This window comes from Urocitellus parryii, chromosome 2 (assembly GCF_045843805.1).
Source record: "Urocitellus parryii isolate mUroPar1 chromosome 2, mUroPar1.hap1, whole genome shotgun sequence".
In the NCBI taxonomy this organism is placed as follows: domain Eukaryota; kingdom Metazoa; phylum Chordata; class Mammalia; order Rodentia; family Sciuridae; genus Urocitellus; species Urocitellus parryii.
Genome location: NC_135532.1, coordinates 92,306,651 through 92,327,474, shown reverse-complemented (window position 1 = coordinate 92,327,474; position 20,824 = coordinate 92,306,651). Strand labels below are relative to the sequence as shown.

General features: G+C 40.1%; 1 protein-coding gene across 13 annotated transcripts in view; it reads right to left on the bottom strand.

The window, feature by feature from the left end:
- Positions 1 to 20,824, bottom strand: part of Dag1 (dystroglycan 1) — a 64,512-nt gene that overhangs the window by 8,861 nt on the left and 34,827 nt on the right. For 11 of the 13 annotated variants that reach the window (XM_077795253.1, XM_077795250.1, XM_077795252.1 and 8 more), the window contains one exon: positions 5,919 to 6,309. In XM_077795253.1, the coding sequence (XP_077651379.1) occupies positions 5,919 to 6,203 (285 nt within the window). In that variant the 5' untranslated portion in view covers positions 6,204 to 6,309. Of the gene's footprint in view, positions 1 to 5,918; positions 6,310 to 8,532; positions 8,648 to 11,233; positions 11,255 to 20,824 lie in introns of those variants that run through there. The other 2 variants (XM_026384052.2, XM_026384051.2) reach the window with 2 other exon arrangements.

Here is a 20,824-nt window from a genome sequence, read left to right as displayed (position 1 = left end):
ACTCATAGAGCTCTCAGCAAAAAACATGAGGCCTCAATCTGAAATTAGGTTGTTTTGAATTCATGATTTCTGACCAAAAAATATGGGCTAGACTCATTCTAAAGCCACTTCAAGCATATTCATACATATTGATGTATGTTCGGCATCTTGGGTCCCTAAGTTGAATATAATGGAAATATTTAGGAACCCTGGAAACTATGTTGATTTTGTGTATATAATGACATACTAAATGAATCAGTAGATTTAATGCAAGAATATAAAAGAATAGATATATTAATTTTGTGCTTCTAAGTTGGCATGCATGTCTCAAATTATCAGCTGTCAGTATTAGTAAAAGTTATCACTTGAAGTCTTTAGCACTGTTTTGCACCTCATTTTTTCTGAGACAGTTTATGTAATTCTTCCCATGCTTATTTGATCAGCTTCTTTTCTATGTGCCTAGCAAAACAGTTCATTCAGATTAGAATTACTGATCAGGAAGAGAAAAAAAATCATCAAGTGACAATCCATTACAAATTTCAATGGGAGCCGGGGTGCAGAGAGAACATGGACAGACTCAAAAACTTAACAGATACATAATGCATCACAAGAACACAGAAATCAACTTGAAGGGGTTCCCAATGGCCAAATCTGCGATCATCTGAATATCATGATAACTAAGACAGCAAAATAAATTATAAACCACTGAATATTAGAAAACAGCAAATCTATACTAATACTGGATTAATAAAAACATGGCTGCTGGGCATGGCGGCATATGCCTGTGATTCCAGCGACTCAGGAGGTTGAGGCAAGAGGAACTCTACCTCAGCAACTTAGCGTGACCCTTCTCAAAATAAGAAACTTTTAAAAAGGCTGTGAATGTGGCTCTGTGGCTAAGCACCCCTAGGAAAAATCCCTGATACCAAAAAAAATTAAAAATAAAAAATAATAATTAATTAATAAAATAAGCCATGGCAGAGTCATGGCTTAGAATTATTTCCCAATGCAAAATACAAGTTTGTGACAGGATCCAGAGTCATAAAACAGTAAGTCCAGAAGACACTAAGAGGCAGCAGGTAAGCTTAGTCTCTTGCTGCCCCTCGCATAAGCTGGCATTTCTCCTATGTACCAACATTAGGGCTCTGACAATCCAAAGCAGGTTTGTAGGTGCTAAGAGTTTTCATTCCTTTTGCCAGCCCAAAAACATTTGAGGGCCTACAAGGTAATAAGACAAATACTCAGGTACCAATAATATATAACAATAAATACTATTATTATGTACAACTTTAGAGCACTAATAAAAAACAACAAAGCCAAACATGAAGAATAACTAATAAAAAATGAGAATTTCAAGGGCAGAAATCTGTAAAGAAAAAGGTAATATAGGATTTTGTGGGAAGGCAGCTTTCACCAGAATAATAGAAGAAAAGATCTCCAATATTCTAAGGGGATATCAAGTTGAACCTGAAATAGGTGGCTGTCCTCACTCCAGAAAAGCCAAAGGCCTGGGGTAGAATCTAAGATAGGCATGTTCACAAGGTACAAAGGGGCTAATGTGGACCAGACAAGTATACGGACGGAAAGGGGAGGGACAGGAAACCAGAGGCCAGATCATATAGGGCTTGATCCTGAGTACAGCTTATAATGGGGGATTTTAAGCAGATTTAAGCTTTAGATAAAGATTTTTAGAAAAAAAGATGTCTTGATGTGGAGAACAAACTAAAGGGGCAGAGACAAGGTGCCCTTGGGAAGAGATGACTAAATAGTAGCTTGGATGAAGGACAGTAGTGATAAAACAGAGATAAGATTCTGGGGTTACTTCAATGAGTGTCCTTGGCAAAAGACCTAAAATTTTCCTCATACACATAAGAACATCAGGCAACCATTAAGAGTTACACTCCTCAAAACAATTAATAACCATAAGGGAAAAAGTCAAGCTACAGTGAATGAAATAAGGTTAAAAAATATGTCCAGGTGGGGCTGGAGATGTGGCTCAGCGGTAGGGCGCTCGCCTGGCATGCGTGCGGCCCGGGTTCGATCCCCAGCACCACATACAAACAAAGATGTTGTGTCCGCCGAGAACTAGAAAATAAATATTAAAAAAAAAAATTCTCTCTCTCTCTCTCTCTCCTCTATCACTCTCTCTTTAAAAAATAAAAAAAAAAAAAAAATATGTCCAGGAGCTGAGATTGTGGCTCAGAGGTAGAGCGCTCCCCTAGCATGCGTGAGGCACTGGATTCAATCCTCAGCACTACATAAATATAAAATAAAGACATTGTGTCCACCTAAAACTAAAAAATAAATATTAAAAAAAAATGTCCAATGCAATCCTAGTCTAAGATGTCTGTATGTGTGCATGGCATGAACACCTCTTAATGAGCCCAAAGAACACCTTTTGGTGAGAGTCTTTTCTTTTTCCCTTTACTTTGTCCACAATAAAATATATGGTTATAATCAGAAAATTAGGTGGGGTGGGGTTGTAGCTCAGTAGCAGAGCACTTGCCCAGCTCGTGTGAGGCACTGGGTTCAATCCTCAGCACCACATAAATAAATAAAATAAAGGTATTGTGTCCATCTACAATTTAAAAATTATATATTAAAAAAAGAAAGAAATTTAACTCCTTTAAACTTGTTTCAGAAATGGGGAAAATCAGACTCCAAGAATTAGATTTAGCTTTCCGACTCCCTGATTCTCCAACCCATATGAATCTGATGACTATTTGAGATAGTCATCTTTTTGAGGGTGAAGGGAGCAGGGCAGTGGCCAGTGGCCGGGGGGGGGCTTCAGTGCTGAGGAATCAAACCAACCAAGGACCTCATGCATGCTAGACAAGTAGTCTACCACAACTACATCCACAGCCCTTCATCTGTTTTTCTACAGGATCATCAGCTACTAAATGGCCTGCTTTCCATAGATAAATATGCTCAGATAAAATCCTGTTTTCCGGGGCTGGGGATGTGGCTCAAGCGGTAGCGCGCTCGCCTGGCATGCGTGCGGCCCGGGTTCGATCCTCAGCACCACATACCAACAAAGATGTTGTGTCCGCCGAGAACTAAAAAATAAATATTAAAAATTCTCTCTCTCTCTCTCTCTCTCTCTCTCTCCCCCCTCTCTCACTCTCTCTTAAAAAAAAAAAAAAAATCCTGTTTTCCTAGTAAAATCTCTTTACTCTCCCAGTGACTGTTACAAGTCTCCTGCCAGATACTGCAAATATCCAGCTCACTGTATTTGCCCAAAGCACTTCTGGTCAAAATTAATTCATGTAAAACATTCCGATGGCCATTGGAGCAAAGACAATCAATGCATGGTTTTGAATATTCAGGGACTCAAGCCAGAAGCTGGGCAAGAAATGTATCCTTCAGAACAGCCACTCTTTCACTACAATATTAGCATCTGGCTTGATGAGGTATTAGGAAGATTACATGGAAACCTATGCAAACACTCTGGAAATAATAAATTATTATTTTTTTTTTTTAAAGAGAGAGTGAGAGAGGGGGGGGAGAGAGAGAGAGAGAGAGAGAGAGAGAGAGAATTTTTATTATTTATTTTTTAGTTCTCGGCGGACACAACATCTTTGTTGGTATGTGGTGCTGAGGATCGAACCCGGGCCGCACGCATGCCAGGCGAGCGCCCTACCGCTTGAGCCACATCCCCAGCCCCAACACTCTGGAAATTAAAAGGAGCTCTGTGGAATTGGGCTGCAACATGAGCCAGGATCATCAGAACTAAAAAAAGGAGGGGGTGGGGAGGAAGGAAGAGATGGAGGAGGAAAGGAGTAGTAGGAAGGGGAGGGGGGAAGAGTAAAGAAGAATAGAGTGAACATCCCTGAGATCACAAAGCCACACTAAGAACAAGTCATGAATGACCTAAAGAAAAGGAACCAAGGAGTTGCATGTAAAGAGTAAGTCCATCTAGATTTAACAGAAAAGGGCACAGGACTTACTCTTCACTGGAAAAATGGCATGGAATCTGTGAAACCTGGGAGAGGGGACCTGTGGGTCAGAAAGGGACAAGTTGACAAAGACCCACAAGAACCTGCATTCAGCCAGGTGTGATGGTGCACACCTGTAATCCCAGTGGCTCGGGAAGCTAAGGCAGGGGGATCACAAGTTCAAAGCTAGCCTCAGTGAGACTCTGTCACTAATAAAATACAAAAAGGGGATGGAGATGTGGCTCAGTGGTTAAGTGCCCCTGAGTTCAATTCCCAGTACCAAAAAAAAAAAAAAAAAGAACCTGTATATGTTTCAACTAATGGAGTATAGCGGAAGTCTTGTAGGAGTTTCCAAGCCTAAACCTTAAGAGACTAGCAGATTCTACTTCCTGTTTCCTTTTTCCAAACTTAAAATCCAGCTGTCCCACAGTGAGGAATCCCAAACAGCCCAGGGAGAAGTCTACATGAAGAGAAAACAAGAACACACTGATTAAGAGCACTAGTTAAGCTCCTAGTCAAAAGGAGCATGAACTTAAAAACCATGATTTTCCAGATCCAGATGAGCCGCTCTAGTTAGTGCTATGAAAGTAGAAATGAGACTCTCAGACAATGAATGCCTGAATTCCTGGTCACAAATTTCTGAAAGTGGCTCACTGGGTTATTTTGTTGGTTTTGTCTTTTGTGGTGCTGGGGATGGAACTCAGTCAGTGCCTTACATATGGGAGAGGTCAGTGTTCTGCCACTGAACTAAATTTGTAGTCCCAGCTCATTATTTTGAACCACTAAGTTTGGTAGTTTAAATACATCAATAAATAGCCAAAACACTTTGTGTACGCAGAAGTCTAAATGACAAGCAGATATAAAAACTATCATTACAAAGTATAAATCTTCAAATATTTTTAATTTATTTTTAAGTCATACCTCTTATTTAATATTTTGTTTTAGTTGTAGTTAATGCCTTTATTTAATGTATTTATTTTTATGTAGTGCTGAGGATCAAACCCAGCACCTTGCACATGCTAGGTAAGCACTCTACCACTGAGCCACAATCCCAGCCCCTTAAGGCAGGGGAGTGGTAAACTGGGACTTTAACGCAGGGGTGCTTTACCATTGAATTACATCCCTAGCCCCTTTAATTATTTTATTATTTTTTGGGGGGGAGGGGACACAGCTTCATTGAATTGCCTAGAGAATGGGAGTGTAGTGTACCCCAGTGGTAGAGCAATTGCCTAGCATACATGAGGTGCTGTGTTCAATCCCCAGCACAACAAAAATAATTAATAAATAAATTGCTTAGGGCCTTATTAAATTGCTGTGGCCAGTCTTAAGCCTGTATCCTCCTGCCTCAGCACCCTATTCCACTCCTGAAGTCCCTGGAATTATAGATATGGCCACCACAACCAGCTAAGCCACATCCCAAGAATGCTGTAGGCAGGAGTCAACAAACTAGGCCAAGGCCAAGTGCAGCCTGCCACCTGTTTCTGTATGGCCCGTTTTTTTAACTTTCTAATGACTGGAGAAAAAATAAGAGTATTTCTTGACATGTGAAAATTATATAGAATTCAGTTTCAGTTTCTGTTAAGTTTTATCGAAACATGGCCATGACCATTCATTTACATGTTGTCTATACCTACTTTCACATTATGCTGGTTAACTGAAGAGTTTTGACAGAAATCATATGAACCTGCAAAACTTCAGGGATACATCCCACCTACCTATCCACCATACAAACTTACTCAGTATTGAGAGGAAATGTCAAGGTTCTTCAAGCCCAGGCAGAGGAATAGAATTTGGGGGGCAAAAATTAAGTTTAAGATGCTATCTGAGGTTTATCAGTATTCTCCTGGGAAAATCAGTGGCTGACACTCTCCTGAGAGTTACTTAGTAGATACCAAAATAATTGAGCTCAGAACTGGTGGAGCTCACAATTGAGAAGGAAGAGATATCAAAACTAAAATGGAAGATGAGAAATCTTCCTTATTTATGCTTTGTATCTAGTCTTACCTTGATGATTTCTCCACTGGAAGCAATTAAATCTGTAGGAATGGTCACTTGAAATGAGCGCCCGACGATAGCTGTGCCATCGGGAATGCCAACCACCCTGGGAACAGCTTCATGAAGATCTGAAAGCACTGAATGCATGGACGCTTCAAGCTGGTTCTCCCAGTCCCTGATGGCCTCCGACGGTTCACTGGGCCAGCGAGATTGAGCCATGGCCACAGAAAGCAGGAGGACAAAGATCCTCCCCCAGAAGGGGAGCAGCAGTGAAAGGCCCACAGACATCCTCATCCCAGGTCCAAGCTGCTCAAGCTGACAGTCTTGTTAAGGAAGGAAGAAAGTGACGTGGTCCCAGAATTGGGTCCTTACCCTCTATACACCTGCTCCATCTCAGAGCCTGAAAAAAAAAGAAGAGTAGATTCAGACTTCAACAATCTCCACAGCTGCAAGAATGTCACATAGAGAACTTCTCCATTAGTGAAGGAAATCGGCTAGTCCAGTTAAGTGTAAAATACACACTGGATTTTGAAAACATGGCATAAAAAAGGAAAGTAAGATACCTCATTAATAATTTTGAGACATAGATTACAACAATGATAATATTTTGGATATAATCAAATATATTATTGAATGAAATGCATTAAATAAAATGTTAAAAAACAGTAATAATGAGATCAGTTAGCCAGACATGGTGGCACATGTCTAAAATCCCAACAACTGGGGAGGCTGAGGCAAGAGGACAGCAAGTTCCAGGATAGTTTGAGCAACTTAATAAGATACTATCTCAAAAATAAAAATGGAGGGGGGTGTGGCTCAATGGCAAGAGTGCTTACCTAGTATGTTAGAGGCCCTTGGTTCTAAGTACCACAAAAAAAAATCTATTTAATAAAACATATTATTGAAATTAATTTCATCCCCAGCACTGTTTTTTTGAGAGAGAGAGAGAGAGAGACAGAGAGAATTTTTTAATATTTATTTTTCAGTTTTCAGTGGACACAACATATTTATTTTATTTTTATGTGGTGCTGAAGATCGAACCCAGCACCCCGCGCATGCCAGGTGAGCACGTTACCGCTTGAGCACATCCCCAGCCCCCCAGCACTGTTAAAAAAAAAAAGAAGGAAAAGAAAAGAAAATTAATTTCACCTGCTTGTTTCTGAGTTTATGTATGTGTGCCTACCAAGAAAATTTAAATGACATATGTGGCTCACATTATATGTCTGTTGGGCAGCACTGCTCTAGATGCAATTTCCATTTTATAGAAAATATGGGAGCCATGAAAAGACAACTGGGTAAATTTAGAATGTGGGACCTTATATAAAATAACTGGCCTGGACTGGCCTGGTCTCTCGAAATGCTAACATTCCCTAAATTTTAGGTAATTGTTCTAGCTTAAGAGTTAGTAACCAGGGCTGGGGATGTGGCTCAAGCGGTAGCGCACTCGCCTGGCATGCGTGCGGCCTGGGTTCAATCCTCAGCACCACATACAAACAAAGATGTGTGTCCCCCGAAAACTAAAAAATAAATATTAAAATATTCTCTCTCTCTCTCTCTCTCTCTCTCAAATAAATAAATAAACTGAGTTCCTTAAAAAAAAAAAAAAAAAAAGAGTAACCAGGGCTGGGGATATAGCTCAGTTGGGCCTTGTATGCATAAGGCCCTGGGTTCAATCCTCAGCACCACAAAAAAAAAAAAAAAAAAATAGTAACCAGACATGATAGACACATTTTGACTGGATCCTAGATTTACTTCAAACACATACACATAAACACACACAAACTCAGGTCCCAGGAGATAACAGGGGATTTGCATGTGAGCCAGAGATTGGATTTACTTTACTTCTCTGACATGGTATAATGGCTGTGTATCTCCATAGGGATTGTCCTCAATCTCCCTGTATCCAGCACTGGGTATTAAACCAAGGTGTGCTCTACCACTGAGCTATATGCCCAGGCTTTATTATTTTTATTTTTTTGGTTCTAGGGATTGAACCCATGGGTGTCTTCCACTGAGCCACATCCCCTGTCCTTTTTGTTTTTTATTTTGAGACAGGGTCTCACTAAGTTGCCAAGGGTTTTGCTGAATTGCTGAGACTGGTCATGAACTTGCAGGCTCCCAATTCGCTGGAATTATAGGCAGGTGGCATCATGTCCAGCTCCCAGCCTTTTTTATTTTGAGACTGGGTCTCAATAAGTTGCACAAGTTGGCCTTGAACTTGCAATCCTCAGCTTCCCAAGTAGCTGAGATTATAGGCAAGTGCCATCACTCCTGGTGCCATAACATATCACATCACATCAATCTTATGGGTTTTCTCCTCTGGCCCCAACAACTCCCCCCAGTGCTGAGAATTGAACCCATGGCATTTTGCATGGGGAGCAAGTGCTCTACCAGAAATACACCCAGCCTAAGAGTTAAAGTCACTTGGCACTGTAACAATAAATAAGACTTTAAGAACTACTTTTTAAGGGCAAAACAAAACAAAAAAACAACTAAGGATCTACAAAGAAAAATGCAGCAACTGCCACTCCTCACACCCCAAGCATTAATCATAGAACAGGTTTATTAAACAAGTAAATCTGTAAACCTGTGCTAGTAAACAAACTTATTTGATCTCTCTTACCCTCCACACACTAGAGTAACAAGAAATCTGCATACTGTCCTCCATTCCATCAGCATCAAGCAGTTCAGCTCTATCTAGACTGGCAGCAACACAGATGCCTTGTGGGACCTGCTGGGGGCCCACAGGTGATGATAGACATCACAAGCAACTTGCTGTTCTGGAAAAAGATTAAGTACTATCATGAGCCCACACTGCAGAGGTGCATGTGACATTTGTCTGCACTAGGTAATGCAAAGTTATCAAAACCAAAACTGATAACGAAAACAAGGCAGCCTGGGTTGTGGCTCAGCAATAGAGCACTCGTCTAGAACCTATGAGGCCCTGGGTTTAATCCTCAGCACTTCATAAAAATAAAGGTATTGTGTCCATCTACAACTAAAAATTAAAAAAAAAAAAAAGAGGGCTGGGGCTATGGCTCCACAGTAGTACACTTGCCTGGCACGTATGAGGCACTAGGTTTTTTTTTTTTTTTTTTAATATTTATTTTTTAGTTCTCAGCGGACACAACATCTTCGTTTGTATGTGGTGCTGAGGATCGAACCCGGGCCGCATGCATGCCAGGCGAGCGCGCTACCGCTTGAGCCACATCCCCAGCCCTAAGGCACTAGGTTTGATTCTCAGCACCACATATAAATAAAATAAAGGTCTATCAACAACTAAAAAAAAATTTAAAAGTTAAATTAAAAATTCTAGATATTATATATAAAGCAAATATAAGTCTAAAATGTGAAAAGAAAGCAGAAGACCAACAAGGGGTCCCAGAACTTCAGAGATAACACAGTGGTGAGTTTCTTGAGTTTTCTTTTTGCCTCCAAAATGCTAGAATTAGAGCTAAAGAAGCTGAATGGACACGGTGGCACATCCTTATAATCCCAGAGACTTGTGAAGCTGAGGCAAGAGGATCACAAATTCATGGCTATCCTGGACAACTTAGCAAGATCCTATCTCAAAATAAAAATATAAAGGAAGTGGGTGTATCTCAGTGGTAAAGAATCCCTGGGTTCCATCCCCAGAACCACCAAAAAAAAAAAGAGAGAGAGAGAGAGAGAGAGAGAGAGAGAGAGAGAGAGAGAGAGAGAGAGAGAGAGATGAGAAGCTGGCAACCCAGAAATGTTAACTGATGAGACAAAATTAAAGTCCCAGCGTTGGGGTTGTAGCTCAGTGGTAGAGCACTTGCCTAGCACATGTGAGGCACTGGGTTCAATCTTCAGTATCAAATAAAAATAAATAAATAAAATAGAGTATTGTGTCCATCTACAAATTATTATATATAATATACATAAAGTTCCAAAAAAAAGTCTTGCTTTCTCTAATCAAAAGAGAGGTAAGAGGCAACCTAGAATGACAGAAAACTTTAGGACAATAATAGCTCCAGTCAAACACCACAAGTACTGGGTACGTTGGTATACAGCTATAATCCCAGCTACTCAGGAAACTAAGGCAGGAGGATCACAAATTTGAGGGCAGCAAGACCTTATATCTCAAAATAAAAAACAAAGAGTTGAGGATAGGGGATGGGGAGATAGCTCAGTTGGTAGAGTGCTTGCCTCACATACATAAGGCGCTGGGTTCAATCCCCAGCACCACACAAAAAAAAAAAAAGTTGAGGATATAGCTCTATGGTAGGATGCCCTGGGGTTCAATCCCCAGTATCAAAAAAAAATATTCTATAAGAAAAAACTATGGTCCCACCCCTACTCACACCAACAAAGACTTCCACCCTAGTGAAGCTGCAACGAAGTATACCAAATATCCTCAACAGGGCAGCATCAGAGAAAATTAGATAGCTAGAACTTTCATCCCCACTGGTCAGTAATAGTGTGACAATAGCCCCAGTTATAAGAAGCCTTAATTTTCATACCTACCCAGAAGTAGTTACAAAGGATTTTCATTTCTTCTCTGGTGGGACAGTGTCAGAGAAGGGCTAATGAAGAGTTCCTGACCCAATTGTTGACAAAGGATAAGTGAGGTACTAGAACTTCTACTTCCATCTAGTTGTACTGAGGTGGCACTTTGCCCAGCCTTCTCCTGCTGGCGCAGTATCAGAAAAAGTCAGCTAAACCAGGCACAGTGGTGAATGCCTACGTGGAATTCCAGCTACTCAGCAGACTAAGGCAGGAGGACTACGAGTTTAGAGGACAACCTGAGAAAATTATGCAACCCTATCTCAAAAATAAAAAGGGGGCTGGGGATGTGGCTCAATGGTAGTGACTGGCAATGCATGAGGCTCTGAGTTCGATATCCAGTACAGCAAAAAAATAGCAAGACATGGTAGCATATGCCTGTAAATTGAAGCAACTTGGGAGGCCAAGGCAGGATGATCACAAGTTCAAGTCCAGACCAGACAATTTAGATCCTATCTCAAAATAAAAAGGGCTAGGGATGCAAAAATTGAAGATTATACACAGAAAGAGATATGAAAGGGCTGGGTGTGTGGCTCAAGCGGTAGCGCGCTCGCCTGGCATGCGTGCGGCCCGGGTTCGATCCTCAGCACCACATACAAAGATGTTGTGTCTGCCGAGAACTGAAAAATAAATATTAAAAAATTCTCTCTCTGGAAAAAAAAAAAAAAAAAAAAGGACATGAAAGCTGAGGCAGAGAGTAGAAGCGATAAAGCCACAGAAGAATGCTGGTAGCCACTACAATAAGCAGCAAGGAATGGCTTCTCCCCAGAGCCTCCAGAGACCCTCCCAGTCCTTACCAAGATTTGATTTTGGACTTCTGGTCTCCAGAACTATTAAAGAATAAATGTGTGTTATTTTAAGCCATTAAGGTTGTGGTAATATTTTTACAGCAATCCTAGCAAATACAAGGTTTAATGTAACTCATATCAAAATTCCAGAAAGTTTTCTGTAGAGATAAAAGAGTATTCTAAAATTTGTATGAATAAGAATGGAACTTAAATAGTTTATATATATAATTATAATTTAGTTGTAGTTGAACATAACATCTTTATTTTATTTATTTATTTTTATGTGGTGCTCAGGATAGAACCCAGCACTTCGCATGTGCTAGGCAAGCACTCTACCGCTGAGCCACAATCCCAGCCCTCAAAACAGTTTTGAAAAAGAAAAATATAGAGAAATTATTTTATCTAATACCAAGATTCAGATATCATGTAGCTACAGTAATAAGGCAGTATTGGTGGAGGAAAACATACATAGTTCAATAGAACAGAATCCATAAACAGACCCACAGGAATATGCCAAACTCATTTTTTAAAATGGCACTAAAGTAATTCAATGGATGGGTTTTGCCTTTCAACCTAAGGTCCTTCAATGGGTGAAGATTAAACAAACTGTAGCAAAGCCCTCTACCACTAAGCCACATTCCCAGCACCCCCCAACCATCAAATACTAATGCTCAATAAAAAGAAATAAACTAGGGCTGGGGTTGTGGTTCAGAGGTAGAGCTCTTGCCTACCATGCATGAGGCACTGAGTTTGATCCTTAGCACCACATTAAAAAAATAAAATAAAGATATTGTGTCTAACTATAACTAAAAAATAAATATTTTTTAAAAGGAAATTTTAAAAAGAAAAGAAATAAACTAGTTGGGTGCTGTGGCACATGCCTGTAATCCCAGCTCCTCAGGAGTCTGAGACAGGAGGATCCCATGTTGAAGTCCAATCTGGGCAATTTAATGAGACCCTGTCTCAAAACAAAAAATTTAAAAGGAATGAGGAAGCAGTTCTGTGGTAGAGCTTTTGCCTAGTATCCATAAGGCCCCAGTAACACACACACAAAAGAATGAACTACTGATACACTCAGTAATTCAGGTGAATTTTGAAGTAATCACACTAGGTGAAAAAATGTTATAACATTCTTTGTATGCCATTTTTATAACATTCTTGAAATGACAAAATTATAAAAATGGAGAATAAATTAGTAGTTACCAGTGGTTAAGGAAGGACTCCAACATATGAGGGAAGTAGGTATGGTTATAAATGGGCAACATGAGGGATGTTTTCTTTTTGTTTTTTTAAAGAGAGAGAGAGAGAGAGAGAGAGAGAGAGAGAGAGAATTTTTAATATTTATTTTTTAGTTCTCGGCGGACACAACATCTTTGTTTGTATGTGGTGCTGAGGATCAAACCCGGGCCGCACGCATGCCAGGTCAGCGCGCTACCGCTTGAGCCACATCCCTAGCCCCAGGGATGTTTTCTTAATATTTATTTTTTAGTTATAGTTGAACACAATATCTTTATTTAATTTATTTATTTATATGTGGTGCTGAGGATCGAACCCAGGGCCTTGCATGTGCTAGGCGAGTGCTCTACCACTGAGCCACAACCCCAGCCCCCAAGAGGGATTCTTGTGTGGATGAAAATGTTATCTACCTTTACTATATATACCAGGTCAGGGTATATTGATTACACTACTGTACTTTAGCGTTCCAACATGTTATCAGGAGAAATTGGGTAAGTATACACAGGATCTCTCTAAATTTTTTTTATTTCTTCGCTTGCTTCCTTTTTTTTTTTTTTTTTTTTTTAAGTGCTGTGGTTCAAACCCAGGGTCTTCTGAATGCTAAACATGTGCTCTACCACTGAGCTACACTCCCCAGTCCATCTCTACAGTTTCTAACTATATGGTAACTAGTTTTGTATGTGAACACAAATTTATCTCAAATTTTTTAGAAATCTAAGAAATAAGCTAGGCGCAGCAGTGCACAACTGTAATACCAACAACTCAAGAGGCTGAGGCAGGAAGATCCCAAGTTCAAAGCCAGTCTCAGCAACCCTAAGCTTCTAATGAAACCCTGTCTCAAAATAAAAAATAATGGCTGGGGATATTGTTCAATGGTTAATCGTCCCTGGGTTCAATCCCTAGTACCAAAAAAAAAAAAAAAAAAAAAAAAAGTTTCTTTTTCTATTTTTCTTTCGGTGGCACTGAAGGATTACTCCCAGACCTCAGGCATGCTAGGCAAATATCTACTACTGAGTCAAACCTGTACCTCCTTGGTTATTTTGAGACAGGGTCTCAATAAGTTGCCCAGGTTGGCCTTAAACTTGTGATTTTCCTGCCTCAGTCTCCCAGGTAGCTGGGATGACAGGTGTGTGCCACTGTGTTTATGGCTTATTGTATCACTTTAATTTCTAAGTTGTTTGTTCTTTGGCCCTTTTTATTGTTTATTTTTAAGAACCAGAGATTGAACTCAGTCCCCAACCCTATTTTGTACTTTATTTAGAGACAGGGTCTCACTGAGTTGCTTAGCACCTTACTTTTGCTGAGGCTAGCTTTGAACTCATAATCCTCTTGCCTCAGTCTCCCTAGCTGCTGGGATTACAGGCATGTGCCACTGGACCTGGTGGCCCTCTTTATTTTCTGAGACAGGGTCTACCTTGATAAATTGCCTGGGCTGGACTCCCAACTTGCCACCCTCCTGCCTTAGCCTCCCCATTCCCTATGTAACAGTTAAGAAAACTCTTTTAAAGTTATAGTTACAATTTTAAACACCATTAAAACACATAGTACCTCCTTTAATTTCCTTTCCCTTTTTCATGCATTTTACCTTTTATTTAGTAAATGGTTCAGCTCCACCAACATTTCACCAAGACAAAATTGTGGGAGTGCAACAATATATCTAATGTATACCCACCTAATGTATCCCCAGCACTCACACAGAGACAGCCACACTCCTAATCAATGAATGAAGAAAACACAGGCCTATTAAAAATTTTTTTTCTTCCTATATGTGTACTCTAGTTTACTTACTTTTTACTTCTTAGATCCAGTTTATCTTTGATTTATTTCTCTAATTTGATTCTCAATTTTAAATTCTCAGCTTTTTTGAAAAATTATTTCTCTAATTTGATTCTCAATTTTAAATTCTCAGCTTTTTGGGGGGGAAAAAAAAAAGTAATAAGATACACTCTACCCTGCCAGGAACATAAGCTCAGTCTGCTATCTGTAGACACATGACGACATAGGGTGTCTGTTCCATGGGCATGACTAAGTGCTCTGCATTTAGAAGGCAGGCAATGTACAAGGCACGACTCCAACTACTACATGTAGTTTTATTCTAGAGAGAAAAGATCTTTCTGAAACTTGTCAAAAAGCAGCATGTGTCTTTCTGATATTGGCTCCCTATAAGCAAGAGTCATATCTGTCTGTATTAGGAAACCGGTAGGCTGTACCCACATACCAGTATTATGATGGTCTCTTGAAAGTTTTTTCACATAAGTCTCATAACCACACACTTGATAATAATGCAAAGATCCTTCTCCTCCTCTTTTTTCAGGGATCAGGGCCCAAAGAGAAGTAAATACTCAACCATGGTCACAGAGAGCCTGGTAGTCAGACCATGATGAAAGAGAGGTTCAGTCTTGGGGCTAGAGTTGTGGCTCACTGGTGGAGCACTTACCTAATTAATGTGTGAAGCACTGGGTTCAATTCTCAGCATCGCATAACAATAAATAAAATAAAGGTCCATTGACAACTAAAAAATATTTTTTAAAAAGAGAGGTTCAGTCTTCTTGACAAGACCATTAATTTTAACACTTCACACATATACTCACATTATATCCTTTAAACTACCAAAAAGTGCTCAAGGCCACCCAAGAATATGTCCCAGGTGATCTTACCACTGTCTGGCTAACAGGAGCTGCCAAAGCTCTCCTACTGAGAAACAAATGATGGGAACTGGGAATTCACTTCCTGTGCCAGCACTCAGTGCAGTGCCCATGTCTACGTCTGAGAGTCTCCATATGGCCCTGCACTTTAATAAAATCCAACTCCATTTAGAAAGGAACTTCCCAGAGCCTTGGGGAAGCCCCTGGTCCTCTCAACACATGTTCTTCAACCAGGGCACACAGGGTGATAGATACAGTTGCCAGGCAGCAATTCCATCCCTCAGTCTCAGATGTCCCGAAGGGACAAGGACACTTTAAAAGTATTGGTGCCTGCAAAGCCTGCAGAGGGCAAAGCTGTTCCAGAAGTGGCTACTCCAACTGCCTTCTCCCTCTTCTCTTGGTAAAAGCCTACAATCCTGCCTAAGAGTTGCCAGTATCTAAGAGGAAAGTCCCACAGCACCCTAGATACATGTAGCACCCAACAGCACTACTGAGGAAGCACTTTCACAAGGTTTTTGAAGGTAAAGGAAGAATACCTGAGCAGGAAACCTTCACCAAGCTCCTGGGAATTCAGTCCCCAAAGATGAAAGGACAATCTAGGGTGAAATCCCAGGAAGCCCAAGACTCAGAGACTCAGCCCAGGGATGCATCCTCACCTCACCCAGAGGAACCAGAATGAGCTGGGATAAAGTCAGCAAGTCCCCTAAATCTCCCAATGGCCAGCCACATTTCCTTCTTCCCAAGGAAAAAATTTCACAGCACTTAAAACTCATCTTAACCTAAAGAAGAACAACTTTCAAATGATGAGCAGAAGTAAAAGTTTTCTGAAATGCCTAAAAGGTGGTGTACTTTGTAAATCAAAATATATAAAAGCTGGCGTGGAGGCAGGTGTATTTTTGAAGTTTATCAGATCAATCAAGGATATGACTAGAGATCAAAACCTATCAGTGGCCAGGTGCAGCAGCACATGCCTGTAATCCCAGAAACTCGGGAGGCTAAGGCAGGAGGATTACAAGTTCAAAGCCAGTCTCAGCAACTTTGTGAGATACTGTCTAAAAATAAAAAACAAAAAGGCATGGGGAGGGGCTGGGGATGTGGCTCAAGCAGTAGCGCGCTCGCCTGGCATGCGTGCGGCCCGGGTTCGATCCTCAGCACCACGTACAAACAAAGATGTTGTGTCTGCCGATAACTAAAAAATTAATATTAGGAAAAAAAAAAAAGGCATGGGGATGTGGTTTAGTGGTAAGTGTCCCTGGGTTTAATCTCTGGTAACAGAAAACAAAACAAAACAAAAAAAGAGAGCAAGCCATGACTGGCAAACACCCCAGGCATCTGAGGCAGTTTAGCAGGAAAGGATACTTCTGGACCTTCCTTCACCAATACTGATCCCTATCTAGATGCAACTGAAGCATACCACTTCATGGGAGAGATGACCATGAGGCCCAAGGCCCTTATGCCCACATTTTGTCCAGACAGCTTTATGCCCCTGGGAAGTAGAAAGCCTTACTCCTCTGGAATTCCAGCCCCAGGAGAGAAGCAGCTCTGTTCTACACAGACTACCTCCCCAGAGCTCAGGAGTGCCTCATGCACACAGAATGCCCAATTAATAATTGTTTTCCACTCAATAAAAGCAAGGAACAAATGCATATGTAGCACAAATTCAAGTTGCAATAACCTTAACATCTCCTCTAAGTAGAAAAAAAACTAAGAGTGAATAAATTTTCAGATATTTTACCCTAAATACTCTGAAAGAACAGCTTCTAGTTTTTCCTTCCCAAGAATGAAGGAAAAGTTATAAAATTCAACTCATTACTCACCTCACAAATGAGGCACAGGCAGTCCACTACACCACTCCCAAAACCCTTTATTCCCCAACAGGTATATTACCTAAAAATAGTACTTAAACTGTCAAACTGCTACCATTCACCCTCATAACTAAAACATTTAAAGAAAATGGGATTTTCATTAAAAAATAATAAAACTCCATGCCCCTGTTTTAAATGGTTTTACAAAAGGTAAAAAGCAAAAACCTTAATTCAACAATCAATTTAGGGTCTAACAAAAGGCTTCTTTGTCCAGATACTCAGAAGTTAAAATTTAATATAAACTGTCAATCTAATAATATAAAAATTCTAGAAGGTTAACCAGTTTAAAACAGCTCAGTCTGATGGCCAACAGGATGTACTCAATGCAATGAAAAACAAGTGTGAAATCATTGTTTATTTGGATTCCAAATACCAAAAGACTGACAGATCGCTCTGCTTCTAGTTAAAAAGAGAACCTTTGCTTTCCTTAACATCAAATAGGGAAGATTTTAAGGCAAGTCACTCGTGAAAATTCAAGGTATCACCCTAAACTTGGCTCAAGAGGCAGATGACGTTTCTCTGCCATGAGGCAAGTTTGTACCTGGCCTTCTGGTGATATAGGACTATCAATAGTGGTGGTAGCCATCAGGGAACTGCAGGACCAACCAAAGGGAGCCAAGGTCACATATACAGCGAGAAAGATCTGATTCTAAGGTTTTTTTGTTTTTGTTTTTTTTTTAATATTTATTTTTTAGTTGTAGTTAGACACAATACCTTTATTTTATTTTATTTTTTTATGTGATACCGAGGATCAAACCTAGAGCCTCACATGTGCTATGTGAGCACTCCACTGCTGAGCCACAATCACAGTCCTATTTATTTTTATGTAGTGCTGAGGATTGAACCCAGGGCCTCACATGTGCTAGGCTAGCGCTCTACCGCTGAGCCACAACCCAAGCCCTGGTTCTAAGGTTTAAAAAAAAAAAATTGTCAAGACAGCTGGGCAGTGGTGGCACACCTGTAATCCCAGCGGTTTAGGAGGCTGAAGCAGGAGGATTGTAAATTCAAAGCCAGCCTCAGGGGCTAGAGTTAGGCAAATGCTCTAGCACTGAGCTACAACTCTAGCCCCTGCTACCTGTGTGAGGCACTGGGTTTGATTTTTAGCACCACACATAAATAAAAGATCCATCTACAACAAAAAATATTTTTTAAAAAAATCCAGCTTCAGCAATTTAGTGAGACCCTAAGCAACTTAGTGAAACTCTGTCTCAGAAAAGACAGCTGGGGATGTGACTCAGTGGTTGAGCGCTCCTGGGTTCAATCCCTAGTACCAAAAAAAAAAAAAAAAAATCCATCAAACAAACAATCCATCAAACAGAAAAGCTACTCTAAACACTTCTCTCACTTGCAAAATTTGTGCAAATTCTAACTCATCACAGATACCAAAAGCAAAAATCCACAAAAGGCAATGATTTCTGCTGATACTAGTTTTGTTTTTTCCCCAAGAAAAGCAGGAAGGAAGAAGCAAAGTTTTAACACCTGGGTATAAATTCACCCAGATGCAAACATTGTTCTTGAGAAAGAGAAGGAAGATACAGTTCAAAATCCAGGACTAAATAGCTGTTCTCCACTGGACCACAGTTTTTTTGTTTTTTTCTTTTTTGGTGGCAGGGATTGAACTCCGGGCCTTGTTGCACGCAAGGCCATATGCTGAAGTTAAACATTACTCACTATTGAATGGTACATTTAAAAACTATTCAGATTTTTTTTTTTGGTGTGTGTGTGTGTGTGTGTGTGTGTATGTGGTGCTGGGGAAGGAACCCAGCCCCAGCGCCTTATGCATGCAAGACAAGCACTCTATCAACTGAGCTATATCCCCAGCACCCAGGTAGTAATTTTTGTTTTAATATCTATTTTTTAGTTGTAGTTGGACACAATACATTTTTATTTGTTTGTTTGTATGTTTATTTATTTATGGTGCTAAGGAGCAAACCCAGGGCCTTGCACATGCAAAGCAAGCGCTCTACCACCGAGCCATAACCCCAGCACCCCAGATGGTAACTTTTTGAGGTTTTTTTTTTTTTTAATATTGTTGCATTTAATTTTACATAATGGGATTCATTGTGCCATATCTGCACATGCACATAATTTGATCAATCACATTCTCTATACATAAATCCTCCCATTTTGGGGGTGGGGTACCAGGGATTAAACTCAGAGGTACTCAACCACTGAGCCACATTCCCAACCCTATTTTGTATTTTACTTAGAGATGGTCTCACTGAGTTGCTTAGCCTCTGGCTATTGTTGAGGCTGGTTTTGAACTTGAGATCCTCCTGCCTCAGCCTCCTGAGCCACTTACTTGCGTCACCATGCCTAGCTCTACCCACTTTTCTTTACAATTAAAATTTTGTTTTAGAATAAGGATGTAGCTCAATGCTACAAAGAGCATGTTTATTAGCATGTACAAAGCCCTGAGATCAATTCCCAGCACCAAAACACACACACACACACACACAAAATTGTTTTTAAATGGTTAAGATGGTGTATTTTATGTTATGCATACTTTGCTATAGTAAGTAAATAAATATTTTAGAAAACATTACTCAACTAAAAAATAAATAATAAAAATATAAAAATAATAATAATTTAAAAAAATAATAAAAAAAGAAAAAAAAGAAAACAAAACATTACTCAAGCCGGATGTGGTGGTGCATGCTTACAACCCAGGCAATACAGGAGGCTGAGGCAGGAGGATATCAAGTTCAAGGCAAGTCTCAGCTACTCAGTGAGGCCCTAAGCAAAAGAAAAAATTTAAAAATTCTGAAGATATAGCTTAGTGGTAAAGCACTGCTGGGTTCAATCCCCGATATCAAAAAAAAAAAAAAAAACATTACTTAGGATTCAGGGGTGGCTCAGTGGGAGAACACTTGCCTAGCATGTGCAAGGCTCTGGGTTCAATGCCCAGCACCATGGAAGGAAGGAAAGTAGATAAGGTAGGTAGATTACTCAGAATCGCACCAATCAGACTTTAGAAAAAAATACTTCAGGAGACTTTGGGAATATGTCCCCATGATAACACAGTCCAGTCTTTTAATTTCAAGTGCCCATGCAAGTCACTAAGAATGCAAAAGGTTAAACTGAAATCAAAGACAAGGACCCAGACTAACCATCCATTTATATGTAGCAGTGAGAGTGGGAGGTAGGGTGGAGATGGAGGAACAAGTATAAGGGGTGGGTGGCCTGCCTGCCTCAGCAGAATCCAAGTGGAAATACATTATCACTTATGTGACATCCAAAAACCCAACTAAAGCAAACTACAATTATCTTAAGACAGTGCAACAATTAATGCTTCAGCACACATTTACTAACTACCTACCCTGTACTAGGTATAAGACTTCATTTGCTATTCACAGTCTTTCCAAATTTCATAGAAATACCCAATTAAGATTTACATTCATGGGACTGGGGCTTTGGCTCAGTGGTAGAGAGCTTGTCTAGCATGCATGAGGCACTGATTTGATCCTCAGCACCACATAAAAATAAACAAATAAAGGTATTCTGTCCATCTACAACTACAAAAAAATGAAAAATAAAAAATAAAAGATTTATGTTCATTAGCCAGGAGTGGTGGTGCAGGCCTCTAATCTCAGCAACTCAGGAAGCTAAGGCAGAAAAGTTGCAGGTTCAAAGCCAGCCTCAGTTGGGCTGGGGATGTGGCTCAAGCAGTAGCGTGCTCGCCTGGCATGCGTGAGGCCCGAGTTTGATCCTCAGCACCACATACAAACAAAGATGTTGTGTCCGCCAAAAACTAAAAAAAATATTAAAAAAATATTCTCTCTCTCTCTCTCTCAAAAAAAAATAAAAATAAAAACATCTTTAAAAAAAAAGCCAGCTTCAGCAACCTAGTGAGA